General features: G+C 38.7%; 1 protein-coding gene across 1 annotated transcript in view; it reads right to left on the minus strand.

The window, feature by feature from the left end:
- Positions 1 to 15,070, minus strand: part of ABCB1 (ATP-binding cassette, sub-family B (MDR/TAP), member 1) — a 98,451-nt gene that overhangs the window by 57,477 nt on the left and 25,904 nt on the right. The window contains exon 6 of the mRNA XM_006891486.1: positions 7,383 to 7,507. Coding sequence (XP_006891548.1) covers positions 7,383 to 7,507 — 125 coding nt within the window. The remainder of the gene's footprint in view (positions 1 to 7,382; positions 7,508 to 15,070) is intronic.

Here is a 15,070-nt window from a genome sequence, read left to right on the forward strand (position 1 = left end):
TATATATATATATGTATATATATATACACACACAGATACCTCCAATAATCAATAAAAAAATGCATACACATAAAACTAGATATTAAAATCATCCGTTCATTAAAAGCTGACTTATGAAAACAGTAATTAAAGCAAGAATTCCTAAAATGAATTAAAGTGATATGACAAAAATACTAATGTTCAGAAATTACCATTATAAGTATTATGAAATTTATTTATCAATATGTTGCAGGTGGCTCGATGGCACATTATAATAACAACAGGTGAATATCCACCTTTAACCGTTTGAGTCCCAAGCAGTGCGATCTCAGCTGTGCGACCACGCTGCTTGGGACTCAAACGGTTAAGAACAAGATCCAACCTTTTTTAAACAAATAAAAATTAATACTAATAGAGAAGCATATCTGTGACACACAAATGAGGAACAAAAACGACCATTTTAAATTAAGGATAATAAAATGATTATTCATGATTTAATAAACTTCACTTTAAACTGAGGTTACGTTTCCATTTCAAGGAACACAGGTACTTACTGAACCTGTTAATTTGAAGAGAAATTCAGACTAGGACCTTGATGACTTAGAAGCCTAATGGAAGCTGCAGAGAAGTGACCACAGAAGAACTGATAAAGAAGTACAAGGATTTTGTTTGGCCTATAAATTCTAATTCCAAAATATTCCTCAAGTTTAGGGACTTCACTCCTCTGCAGCCTCCACTGTAAATAAAGCCTCTGTGACCAACTGCCCGGACCACTGTCACCGTGTTCCCACTGCTCTTCTGATTTTACTCTACCTCTTCTCATCCATTCTCTGCAACACTGAGTAGTGTGGAAAAGGTCGCTGTCCTGTTTTTTTGTTGTTAAAAAAAAAAAACACACACACAAAAAACTCCAAACAAAAACCTCAACAATTTATCCATGTCTTTGTAACTAAATCTAAACTCTCCATAATTTTAGGTCTGGCCTAAAAATCATTGCAGAGTGGACTAAAAATTGCCACATTCTGACCCCTGCTACCCTGACAGTCTCTCTTTACCTCAATCTCCCTGACCCAATCAAGTTCTAGTCACACAAACCTTAAGATATTTTCTAGAATACAGAATGCATTTCTTCAAAGACTGCTTTCCTAACTTCCTTGCTATTTTCTTGGCTACTCACTTTCCTTCCTGTTTTGTTCCTCTTAACTGTTTTGATTGTATGAGGGTACGTTTGTTTGTGCACCATCAAGTGGGAACTGACTCACGACCCTCCAACAGGCTTTCAGAGGCAGTCAATTGCACAAAAAGAGACCTCTCATCTCTAGCCCACAGAACTGCTGGTGGATTCGACAGTGTTAGCACTGCAACCTTTTACCACTGAGCCACCAGAGCTCCCTACACGAGGGCATGTTTTTGGAGGCTGTTGAGTATAACTCATAGTGACCCTATGAACAAAAGATCTGAACCTTGTTCTGTCCTGAGCCATCCTCACATTTGCTGACAGACAAGAGCCCATTGCAGCAATCACTGCAGCAATCTAACTGGTCGAGGGTCTTCCTCTCCTTCACTGACCCTCTACCCTTTTGAGCATCATGTCCTTCTTCAAGGAGTAGCCCTACCTAGCAACATGCCCAAAGTGTGTGAGGCAGAGCATTATCATTCTTGCCTCAAAAGAGCACTCTCAATGCACCCTCTCCAAGACATATCTGTTCGTTCTCTTGGCTGTCTCCAGGATGTTAAGTTGGAGAAGCCAACACCACAGCTCAAAGGTATCAATTCTTCTTCTATCATCTTTATTCACTGTTCAGCTCTCAGATGCATGAAAGGGACTGGAAAAACCGAGATCTGAATGAGATGCACCTTAGACCTCAAACTGACATTACTCCTCAATATTTTGGAGAGGTCCCTAAATGCAGATTTTCCCAGTGTAATGCATCTATTTATTCCCTTACTACCAATTGTGTTAACTCTGGATCCAAGCAAGGTGAAGTTGTTGACAGTTTTAATCCCTTCTCCATCCATCATGATTTTGTCTATCGGTCCAGTGGTAAGAATCTTTGTTTTCTTAACATTGTGATGCAATCCATGCCAAAGGCTACATTCCTTGATCTTCTGCAACAAGAGCTTCAAGTCCTCCTCAATTTCAGCAAGCAAGGTTGTATCATCTGCATAATGTAGGTTATTGATGAGTCTCCCTCCAATCCTGATGTCACATTCCTCTACAGAGTCCAGCTTTCCGAATAATTTGCTCAGCATACGGATTAAATAATTATGGAGAGAGAATACAACCCTGATGAACTCCCTTCTTAATTTTAAATCGTGCAGTGTTCCCCTGCTCTGTCCACACAACAGCCTATTGGCTCAGGTATAGATTTCACATGAGGGCATACATACCCTCTTACATCTTCACTAAAGAAAACTCAGAGCCTTGCAAAGTGCCTGGCAAGTGGTAGGAGCCAGATAAACTTGTTGAATGAATAAACGTTCAAGAAATGGCCAGGCTAGAAAGAACAGGAGGCCATCAGGTTGTAGTCTTGGGTCTAGATCTCCAGGCAAAATTTAATAAAAGGTATCGATCAGAAACACACAGGAAGTATCATAATTAATTGTGTAATGTATACTTTTAAAATAATGAATGAGAAATAAATTTGTCTGCTAGCATCATTTCTATACAAAAGTTACAAATGGGTCCTCAACAATACGATTTGCATGTCTTCCCTATAATTTATTACCTTTGAAAGCAGCATAAATTCTATTGTCATCTCATGATTACTAGAAAGTCTAGAATGAAGGACCTTCCAGGTGAGATGTGTGTCCCTGGTGAATGAAAGAAGCAAATACAATCAACCTGACACCACCTTACGTATCACTCTTTCTGAATGGGGTTTTTGGTCACACTGACAGTGTGAATTCACACTGTCGACCTGCACAGGTGTTCTGCTTTATACTTCAAACTCACAGGGCAAAGTCTGTTGGTTTTCATCCCCCACACTTGGTGCTCAGGTTCTTTCTTTCTGTGTGGTATGTGTGTTCCTTGTTCTAGTGAAGGTGCGTTTCGTAGTGCATAGTGAACGAGGCTGCTAACCCAGAGACCAGCCCTCACCGGTGGCTCAAATCCACCAGTGGGTCCTTGGGAGAAAAATGGGTTATCTCCTATGTGATTTACAGCCTTGGAAATCCCATGCAGGGTTCATTATGAGGTGCATCCAGCTCAATGGTAGCCGAATGAGTGATTAAACTATTAATTTAAAAAAAAAAATCAACCTGTAACCAGTAAGTAAGGGCTGACTGATAGCAACGATATATCCTAGGACAATATATCCTAGAACTGCACTGATACGGTTTCCGAGGCTGTAATCTTTACAGATGCACACTGCCACATCTTTCACAGAGCAGCTGGTGGGTTTGAACTGCTGACCTTCTGGCTGGCAGCCAAGTGCTTAGCTATTACAGCCACTAAGGCGCCTCTCCCCTCAACCACTCTCTGAAAATCTGGGTCACATAGGGTTTCTCTCTTTTAAGTGGTGATAAAACTTGTCTATAAAATTATCTAGACTCGTGGAGTTGTGCATATTTGTTTACTATTTGTGTATCTAAGGGGGGAGAGACGGAGGAAGATAAGAGTTTTTACTTGAAATTTAATTCCTTTATTGAGTTAAAATCTACTTAAGTTCTCTCATGTCCTAGTACATGTTTTAACTTACTGTTTCCTAGGATACTGTGTATCATTATGATTTAAAATTGACACAGGCCTGTAATTTTTAAATAGATTTATTATCTATAGCAATTTTACCTTATTATTTTTAATGCTTGATTACACTTTTAGACACTTGGTTCTTTAATACATTTTTTAAAGAACCACAGATTTGTCGATTGTCGACACTTTTTTTTTCATTTTCTACTAGTTTGTTTACAAAATTCAAGAATTGTTTTTAAAAACAAATTCTTTCCATTTCCCTCACCCACCCACCTATCTCATTGTACAACCCCATGGTTAGTCCCCCCTTCTGCATATCCTCATCCATCTGCTTCCAACCGCTCCCACCTCTCTTGGATCCTTATATTCACTCTACAATAATGATTTTATACAATATTTATCCTTGTGGGACCTAGTTAATTCGCTCAGCATAATGCTCTCCAGTCCCTCCCAAGTAAGGTAGTAATTTACAAAATCATTTGTAAATCATTTGACCCTCAACATTTTAAATCCTTGTTTACTCACTAATTAATTTTTGTTCTTTATTACTTCCTTTTTATACTTTACTGTTATTGTCCTTGTTGTTGTTGTTATATGCTGGCAAGTTGCCTGAAACTCACAGGGGCTCTATGTATAATAGCTCTGAAGCGTGCCCTGTCCTGAGCCAGTCTCACTGACTCTAATACACCTACCCTCATTTCCCCAGCTTCTGTATCAAGCCATGTAATCTGGGGTCTTTCTCTCCTGCACTGTCCCTCCACGCTGCCAAACATGATGTCCTTCTCCAAGGAGAGGTCTCTCCTGGCCACATGCCCAAAGTATGTGAGATGGAGCTTCAAAATCCTAGCCTCCAAGGAGAACCTTGGTTTCACCCTCTCTATGACAGACTATTTTCTTGGCAGTCCATGGTATGTTCAAAACTCTTCTCCAGCACCACAACTCAAAGGCATAAATTTTTCTATCCTCCTCAATCATTTTCCAGCTCTTGGACACATAGCAAGTAACTGGGAAGACAATGGTCTGGATAAAGGCACATCTTAGTCTCTAGACTGATATCATGCCTTATAACTTCTTAATTTAGATCCCTTACTCACTAATTTTCATTGATTTTTTTTTTTTCACCTAATCTACCAGATGCCTAGGGAGCTCTGGTGGCCTAATGGTATGGAGCTATGCTGCCAACCTGAAAGCATGCCGTTCAAATCCACCAGCTGCTCTATGGGAAAGAGATGGCTGATCTCCTTCCACACAATCACATTATCTTTGAAAACTTGTTGGACAGTCAGCTAAAAGGCAGGTCTGACTCGATGGTATGTAACAACCACCACCACCACCAGATGTCTACTATTATCACTGGTTTAAAACTCATCTTAAATGTGAAATTCTCATCTTTTGTAAGAAGTAGTTCTTGGGCCCACACTCACTACTGCTGCATTAATTCTGACAGTGCCAGAGAGTTCCCAAAGGTGTGATTCCGTGCAGATCGCCACATCTTTCTCTTGCTGAGCAGCTGGTGGGCTCAAGCCTAGGAGGTCTGAGCTACTGAAAATTCTGGTTATCAGTCAAGAGCTTTAACCACCGACCCACAGGACTCCTTCCACGGGACTCCTTCCACCGCCCATCATTCTTTCTCACTACCACTGAATTGGTTCTGACTCATAACTGACCCTCCAGCTGGTTCCCATGACTGTAAATCATATAGAAGGACACTGCTTATCTGTATTTCTGCGCTGGAGTAGCTAGTCGACCAAGGGGTAGTGAGCCAGCTGCAAAAAAACCTTCAGGCTTTAGTCTGAAGCTTTCCACTTTGCTGACTGCATTTTACCAGAATATTTTTTTTGCTCCATATAGTACTACTCCACCTAGTGTATTAGATATGTATTTGTGACTGTACCCTACCCCCTTCTTACTAGAACTTAATCTCTATGACAGTAGAGGCTTTTAATCAATTGTCTGCTTTTTCACTGAACAATTTTTCATTTTATTAACTGTACATATTTTAAGACAAAAGAAGAAACCTTGGAATAATCTATGGAAGATGTAGGTACTAATTTCCTTTGTATCTAGGTACTCAAATATAACAGATGTTTGTTTCTTAGAAGACATATTTATGGGTATGAAATATAGCATATGAATGAAAGGGTATCCAAAACTCATTTGTAAAGTTTAAAGAATAACCTATGTGAATAAAATTGAAATCGAGAAACATCCAGAACCATAAATGCTTTCTGTCATATATCTTATTCTTCCCACATAATTCTTTTCTCCAATTTTTTGTTTACATATCACAAAAATTTCTTTTCCTTTGTACTTTTACCACCCAATGGATACACCTCCAAGAAATACAGGTTAGTTGTTTTTCCATTACACACAAACACATATGTTGTTTCTGTTATGTGTTGTCAAGTTGGAACCAACTCATAGCTGACCCTGCAGTAAGTTTTTAGAGGCTGTAAATTACATGGGAAGAGATTGCCCATATTTCTCCCATGGAGCAGCTGAAGGATTCAAACTACCTGCCTTTGGATTGGCAGTGCAACTCCTTACCAACAAGGCCTAAGAGCTATATACACACACATACCCATAGATACATGCAGAGACAGACACACTAAATAGTTAGAATAGATAGACCCCACTGCATAGTGCTTAAATTGCACTGCTAAACTGAATGGTCAGCGATTTTAATCCACCAGCCATTCTATGGGAGAAAGAGAGGCAATCTCCCCTTCCATAAAGACTAAGAGTCTCAGAAACCTGATGGAGGGGTGATGAGTCAGAATCTACTCAATGACAGTGGGTAGGTATATATTCATTGCATTAAAATACAATTTTTAGAATATTTATCACAATATCTAATGTTGCTTTGAACTCAGTGGATCTGATGAGTATTGTGAACTTCCAAATAATTACCAAAAATCTCCTAAGTCTTGTAATTAAAGGGAAGAGGTGAACAAAAATACCATGAAATAGACAATAAAAAATTATTTTTAAAATATGTGTGAATAGTTGCACAGAAAGTCAAACGACTTAGTCAACTTTCACTCAAATCACACACACAGACATACACATGTTAGACTTTGTGCCAATGTGTGATAGGCTGATTTACCAAAGAACGGAGCGTGTCCCAATTGATTGGTAGCTTAAGTAAGAAGGAAAGATGAACACAGATTAAAATAAAGCTGAACATAGTCTAAAATGTCTGTATCAATCTTGCACAAAGTACCCATGTAGCATTAGAGAGTCAAGAATTAAACCTTGACAAGAAAATAAAACAAAAATGTAATGCATGCTTCTGCTTTAGGAAACTATTTTTACCTTACTATCCATCTAGGAAACCCAAGTAAAGAAAAGTACAGCTAGAATTTCCTGTCTAGAATATCAGACGTCCAAGAGTTGGAATCAAGCAAACAGCAAGAAGTGCTTAGTGGTAGAGTGTTAAATATATCTATCTATCTATCTATCTATCTATCTATCTATCTATCTATCTATCTATCTATATCTATATATCTATATATCTATATCTATATATATCTATATATATATATAGATATATATATAGATATATATAGATATATATATCCCTTAAGCTACTTAAGGAAAAATACATATTGTAGAATAACCTTATAATCAACACTTTCACCTTGTGTAACTTCTATGAAAACGTAACACAGCATTTCACACTTCTATCAACTTAAAAAGAGACTCAAACCTTTCCAGTTCTTTCTTTTGTCCTCCAAATGCAATCACAGTTCTAATTGCTGCTAAAACCTCTTCAGCTACTGCTCCAGCTTTTGCATATGCCAAGAGTTCTTTGTCCGTAAATGAAGATAAAATCTGTTAAAAAAATGCGGTATTTCAGATCATTTTAAATTCTTAAGAGGTTAATTTTATTTTTATTTTGCAAAGTAAAAATATCTGGTTAAATATTAATGTACACATACAACAAAATCTTTTACTTATGTTTGGTCTTGAAATCTTACTTTATGGTATATATACAATGCACATATTTACACACACACACACACACACACACACACACACACACACACACTCACACACATTCTTTAAACCCCTTTAAATTCTTCTTGGATTGAGATGGAGTTATTATAAATTAACTCTAAAATTTTTTCCCCATTGAAAACACAAAAGTTCTTCATCTGGAAGTATTTGGGCACTCTTAAGTTCTAGAAATGGCATTATACTAGGATTGTTAACACTATATCAAAGGAAATATATTTTGTGCTCAACACAGCAATTGCTGATGATACTCTGTTTAGAACTGTCATGACTGATGGTAGACAGAGAAAAAAAACAGACCAAGCACTATGTGGCTGTAAGACTTTAAGAAGCTTTCACGTGTTAGAGGAAGCAGCATGCTTCCTTTACTAGTGATCTGTGGGCTAAGGAAGGCACAGCTGCCAGGAAGGTCCTAGTTTCAGGAATTATCTTTGATTTTTCTCCTAGCTCCTGAACATTTCTTTAGGCTGTAGAGCAAACAGTGCTGTATACTTCATTAAGAAGAGAATTTTAAATATTTCTGTTTTCCACTTGCACAGTAGATACTCTTTCCCCCATTTTCTATATGAAGTAGTTAGGTAAGGAGCTAGTAAATGCAATCCCTGGGGTTCAAGTATGACCTGTACGACTTAAGCCTGAATTGGTAGCCACTAAGGGACTCTCTGAAACTCAGTCAGTGACAGGCGTACTCAGACCTAGAGGGCCCTGATATAATATTCACATCAGCAGGCCAGGGCAAAGGACCATAGAATTGCTCGTATTTGGAATGTCAAGGTAGTCATTCATTTAAATAAAGAAATACACACCCAATTCATAAGCAAATTCTCATCAGATATCATAATGTTTCAAGAAATAATTCACAGGCCTCTGTGGACTCCTCATTTGGGCTGTTGACAGGAACTGTGGAGTTGAAATGGACCCGTAGCTGACTCTCCACTGGGGTTTCAGAGGCAGTAAATCCCACAGGAGAAGACTGCTTTTCTTTCTCCAGCAGAGCAGCTGGTGGATTCAAACTGTGTATCTTTACTTTGGCAACACAACTCCTTACAACTAGACCAGCAGAGCCCCCTCATCATTTGGGTAACATCATATTATTCTTTCTTGGCACAAACACCTCACTGCCACTGAGTCGGCACCACTCATGAACCACAACGAGAAGAGTGCCCAATTTCCTTCCGTGAAGCAGCTGGTGGATTCGAAATTTTGGGTTAGTAGTGGAACTTCTTACCCACTACGACAACAGAGCTCCCTGTAAAAAATTGTTACTCTGATTATAGTATTCCTACAGCAGATACACTGTAATCTGCAAGAAACACAGCTCTAGTGCTCTAGCGGTAAGAATCTGTGCTGCAATCCCAAAGGCATGTAGTTTGAATTCATCAGCATTCACTCTGCGGGAGGAGGATGGGCAATCTTCTTCAATGCAATGAACTGCTTCTGAAAACCTGCTGGATGGAGGGTCAGCTATGGTTCTGATTCAATGGTATACAACAAACAAACAAAAGAATGCACCTACATGGACAAAGCTCAAACAACTTGCACTTTGGTGAAAGTCTAGGCTTTAGGATTAGAGAAATGTTTTTCATAGCCTAACTTTCCAGTTGTAAGTTTATGACCTTGGCTAAACTTATGTTTCTGCTTCCACATACAGGAAAGAAGAAAACAATAATAAATACATAATAGTTACTTAAAAAATTAAACCAAACACTAATGAGAAAAGACCAGATGAGTTGTGGGAGGCTATCAAGGGTATCATCCAAGAAGAGTACAAACGGTAATTACAAAGACAGAAAAGAAAAAAAAGACCAAAATGGATGTCTGAAGAAACTCTGAAGATTGCACTAGAGCGCAGAGAAGTCAAAGCACAAGGAAGAATTCAAGATACTAAAGAGCTAAACAGAAGATTCCAAAAGGCAGCCCAGGATGACAAAGCAAAATATTACAATGAAATGTGCAAGGAGCTAGAGTCGGAAAATCAAAAGGGCCGAACTTGTTCAGCATTTCTTAAGCTCAAGGAGCTGAAGAACAAATTCAAACCTCGAGTTGCTATAATCAAGGATGCTTTCAGCAGAATATTAAATGATACAGAAGTATTAAAAGAAGATAGAAAGAATATACTGAGTCACTGTATCAAAAGAAATTGGCCGACACAGAAGAATTTCGTGAAACAACACATGAGCAAGAGCCTATGGTGATGAAAGAAGAAATTCAGGCTGCTTTGAAGGAAATGGCAAAAAATAAGACTCCAGGAATAGATGGTACACCAATTGACATATTTTAGCTAACAGATGCTGCCCTGGATGTGCTCCCCAAGTTGTGTCAAGAAATATGGAGAACAACCACTTGCCCAACTGACTGGAAGAGATCTATATTTGTTCCCATCCCAAAGAAAGGTGACCCAACAGAGTGTGGAAACTATAGAACAATCTCATTGATTTCACATGCAAGCAAGATTCTGCTGAAGATTATCCAAAAACAACTGGAACAGCACATCAGCAGAGAACTGCCAGAAGTCCAGGCTGGGTTTAGAAGGGGTCATGGTACTAGGGATATTGTAGCTAATGTTAGATGGATCTTAGCTGAAAGCAGGGAATACCAGAGGAATGTATATCTGTGTTTCATTGACTATGCAAAGGCGTTTGACTGTGTGGATCATAACAAACTGTGGCTGACTCTGAGAAGAATGGGAATCTCAGAACACTTGATCATTCTAATGAGAAACCTATACTTGGACTAGGAGGCAGTCGTCAGAACAGAGCAAGGGATCACTACATGGTTCAAAATTGGGAAGGGTGTATGCTAGGGATACGTCCTATCTCCATACCTTTTCAACTTGTATGGAGAACAGATTATCTGGGAGGCTGGGCTCTATGAGGAGAAATGTGGGGTCAAGACTGGTGAAAGATCTATCAACAATCTGCGTTATACAGATGACAAAACCCTGCTTGCGGAGAGTGAGGAGGACCTGAAGTGCTTGCTGCAGAGGGTGAAGGACTGCAGCCTCCAATATGGATTGAGGCTCAATGTCAAGAAGACAAAGATTCTCACCACTGGACCAATTGGCAGCCTCAGGATGGATGGCAAAGACATTGGGATTGTTCACAGCTTTAGTGTGCTTGGCTCCACAGTCAATACTCTTGGCACCAGTAGCCAGGCAATTAAAAGGCGCATTGCCATGGGAAAGTCTGCTGTTATGGACCTCTCCAAAGTACTGAAGAGCAATGGTGTCTCTGTGGAGACTAAGGTGTGTCTGATACAGGCCGTGGTCTTTGCAATCACTTGTTATGTGTCAGAGAGCTGGACAATGTCCAAGGAGGATAGAAAGAGAATTGATGCCTTTGAGCTGTGGTGCTGGGGAAGAGTATTGAGAGTACCATGGACTGCTTGGAAAACAAACAGATTCATCCTGGAAAGGGTTAAACCAGGTGGCTCCTTGGAGGCAAGGATTCTGAGGCTCCGTCTAACATACTTCAGACATGTTGTAAGGAGAGACCGGTCCTTGGAGAGGGACATCATGCTCAGGAAGGTGGAGGGACAGCACAGGAGGGGAAGGCCTTCTATGAGGTGGACTGATTCAGTGAATGGGGTTATCGGGATGGGAGTGTCAGAGACAGTGCGATTGGCACAGGACAGAGCAGAGTTTAGGGCTGTTGTACATAGGGTCGCTATGAGTCGCAAGCGACTCGACGGCACATAACAACAACAACAGCATCTATAAAAGAGCCCTAACAATACTTCTGGCATTTAATACCATAATTTCCCATTTACTCTCAATTACTTCAATACACTATGCTGCTGCTGCTGTTGTTGATATCCTTCAAGTCAAGCATGACTTACAGCAACCCTTTGAACAAAAGGCCTGAAGCTCCTCTACAACTACCACAGTTATCAAAGTTCACAGAGTTTTTGGAGGTATGTTATTTAGGAAGTGAATACCACCCCTGTTTTCTACCTCAAGAAAAAAAGGGAAAGTCTAGTAGTGGCTCCAGAAAAAGTGAAAGTCCAGAAGAAGTTCATTATTTACACTGTCAATCTGTATACCTACATTATTCACACTGTCAATCCTGTATACCTACAGCAACAGATCCTGGACTCACTGTACCCACCTGACTTCTGAAAGTGGTCTTCCTAGGACAACCACCTACTGAGTCACCCCTGCCTGATCATTCACAGTGCAGGGCCTGAGTTAGGGTGGGCTGCACCCACTCCAAACAAACAGCTCTGCAGTATATGGGAGATATATACCTTAGCTATTGCTCTTAACTTTTCCTCAAACGTCACCTCATTACGACCCCACCCCTGTGGAACCCTACACGCACTGGAGGCAGCCAAAACCAAGATTACCAGGAAATACCATAGAATATTTGTTTAAAAATAAGATGTTTTTAATTTGTTATTAAAAGGTCAAGCACAATACTGAATTTAACAAGCTTGACTCTTCCTATTTCCTATGACCTTCCACATTCATGGGAGGCAACCAACAACAGGAAGATTGCCAAGCAAGATTGTTGTTGTTAGGTGCCATCGAGTTGTACATGACTCATCGTGACCTGAGCACTGTTTATAGAGTTTCCAGAGGCAAACCATTTCGGAAGTGGATGCCACTCCTGCTTCCAAGCTTGCTTTAGTCAGGAAGCTCCAGCAAACACTGTCCACCATGGGTAATCTTTATCACATTTGTCACATCAGTGTCACAGTGGTTAGCATCACAGCAAGCACGAGTTACCTCTGTCAGCAATGCACAGGCCAGTGCTATAACACTTAGAAGAATGTTTGACAAAAAAACAAACTGAACCAGGCCTGAGGATTTTAAACATTTTAAAATTAGGGAAATATTTTTTCATTTGTTATTAATAAGTCAAGGACTTAACAAGCCTGACTGTGCCTCCTTTCTACAACCTTCCACAATTCATCATATAATCTTCATTCAGCCTTTCCCCCTCCCTTTTTTTAATGAGATGTCTATTAAAAGGCAAATGTACCTGTCAACACTTTCAAGAATCTACAGACCGTCAATGTGAATAAAAACTAATAGGTGATTATCAAATAAAGTTATAAAACTTTGGTTATAAAAACAAAAAATAAAAGTGCAAAGATTTTAGTGTATAACTATCACCCAGGCGAAGAACTAAATATTTGTCTATTTCTACTTTTAACTCTACCAGTTTTTACTTCATGGATTTTAAGGCTATTTTATTTGGGCCTAGTCAAAGGATTGATCATTATATAATATTTGACCCCATAAATTTTGTTTGCTCCCAAATCTATTTTATTATAATAATTATAATTTCATATAGTTATAATTTATAACTATGCACCCCCTTTTAAAAAAGTTAATGTTTGCACAGTATATCTTTGCTTTGAATTCTACTTTACCACATTAATATAACCATTCCTGATACTTTTTTAATGTTTGTATGACTGTTCTTTTCCCATTCTGTTACTTTAAATTGAACAGCATTGGTGGCTTGAAAGTAAGTTTTCTTATAAACAACATGGAGTTGGGTTGTGTTTTTGTCACTTGTCAATCTCAGCTTTTGATTGATTATACGATTTACATGTAAATTAATTATTGCTACAAACACTGACGTTTGTAATTTTCTCTCTTTATCCCGCACTCCAGTTCTTATTGTTGTTGATACATACGGTGGAATTTTAACAGTTCATAGTTGACCGTCTAGTAGGTTTTCAGAGACTATAAATTTAATGGGAGGAGATTTTCCATTCTTCTAACATGAGGCAGCTGGTGACCTCGAGCCATGTGACTTTGGGTTGGCAGTGCAACTCCTTACCACTAAGCCGTGAAAGTTCTTATTAGCCTTATTTATTTATATATACAACTTTGTTATGCATCTCTTTTTGTGGTTTCTATAACAGTTGTCTGGGTATTACAAGATGCATATATAATTTATAACAGTCTATTAGTATTCAATATTTTACTATTTATATATTTAAGTGATTTAGGAAACTTACAAAGCAAATAAAAGATTATTCTATGTGCCCAAATCCTGCTCTTTCTGTTATTGGGGTTTTGTACGTTTTTTTATTATTTCCCTTATGTCTGAAGAGTTCTAAATCTTTTCCCTTAAATCTGAGAATGTTTTTATTTCTTCTTGATACCTGAAGGTAGAAATTTTACCTGAAAAAGGATTTATAGTTGACAGTTCTTCTATTTTAGCACTTGAAAAACACTGTGGCATTTCTTAACTGTCTCTATTTTTATTTTTCTCATTTGTTCCAAGAGAATTTGTTGGAGTTTGGGTTGTTGCGGGGGGTTTTTTGGTGTGTTTTTTTTTGTTTGTTTGTTTTTTTGTTTTTTACGATGGCTGCTGTAAAATCTTAGTCATATAATTCCTACATTCTTGATTCTACTTAATATTGACAAAAACTTATGGGTTCTCTCATCCAAATTGTGTTTTTTTTGGTATAGGTGATTTTTAGCTCTAACTTAGACATTTTGTCATATATTAGGAGCCTTAATTTAACAGGATGTCATCCCCTGTTTAGATTCAGTATGAAATTCTTGGCCTACTTTTGTGAAATCCGGTTTCAGTATTGAAAGAATTCAGAAATAAGTACTGAATTCAGATTTCAATATTCGGACTTTCTGTGGTATGCCTAAGGACAGATATAACGTGGCAAAGGCCAATTCTGACTTCTCTCTGTATCATAAAGGGAACTGTCTCCCCATCAGTAATATTCACAGCAGCAGATACTGCTCAGTCAGATGTGCTACCCACCCTGCCCCTGCATCTCTTCCTAGCAATTATTTGGGTCCAATATTCATTGTTCAATCACAGAATTTACTTATAGTTGTGGGATTTATCAGGAAAATAGGCTGGAGAATGAGGGGCAAAGAATATCACAAATCTTAGTCCAAAAGTACCAAACCAAATTAACAGGACACAATCCCCCAATTAGTGAAAATCCAGATTTGTTTGAACAAAATCATAAAACTTATAGTAGTTTAGTTGCACCAATGCAAGAAGTCTCTGGTTTCCTCAAACATCCTGCAAACTTTATCTCAGAGCAGTTATAAGTCAGTTTTTTTGTTCGTTCATCTATCAAGCAAAACCTTTAACTGTGACCTTTATCTCCAGGTTTCCTCTGGTTATACCATGCCACAGTCTCTTCACAACAGTGCCACAGTCTCTTTACCCTCTCTCCACTACTGTCACGAAGGTACCTCACAGTGTAGAAAGTGTGCGCTCTTATACTGGTCCCACAGCTCTTGATGAGTTGCAATACCATGTGTATGCAGTTAAGGTAACTGGAGACCATGCCCCCAATGAGGACTAAAACAATGGCTAGAAAAGCCAATTTTCATGGGTTCTGACACCCCAAGGTGTTACTGTGGTTAGCTTATCTGATATTCCTGTA

The sequence above is a fragment of the Elephantulus edwardii genome, unplaced genomic scaffold (genome assembly GCF_000299155.1).
Source record: "Elephantulus edwardii isolate Elephantulus edwardi_28Jun2011 unplaced genomic scaffold, EleEdw1.0 scaffold00098, whole genome shotgun sequence".
NCBI classification, from domain to species: Eukaryota; Metazoa; Chordata; class Mammalia; order Macroscelidea; family Macroscelididae; genus Elephantulus; species Elephantulus edwardii.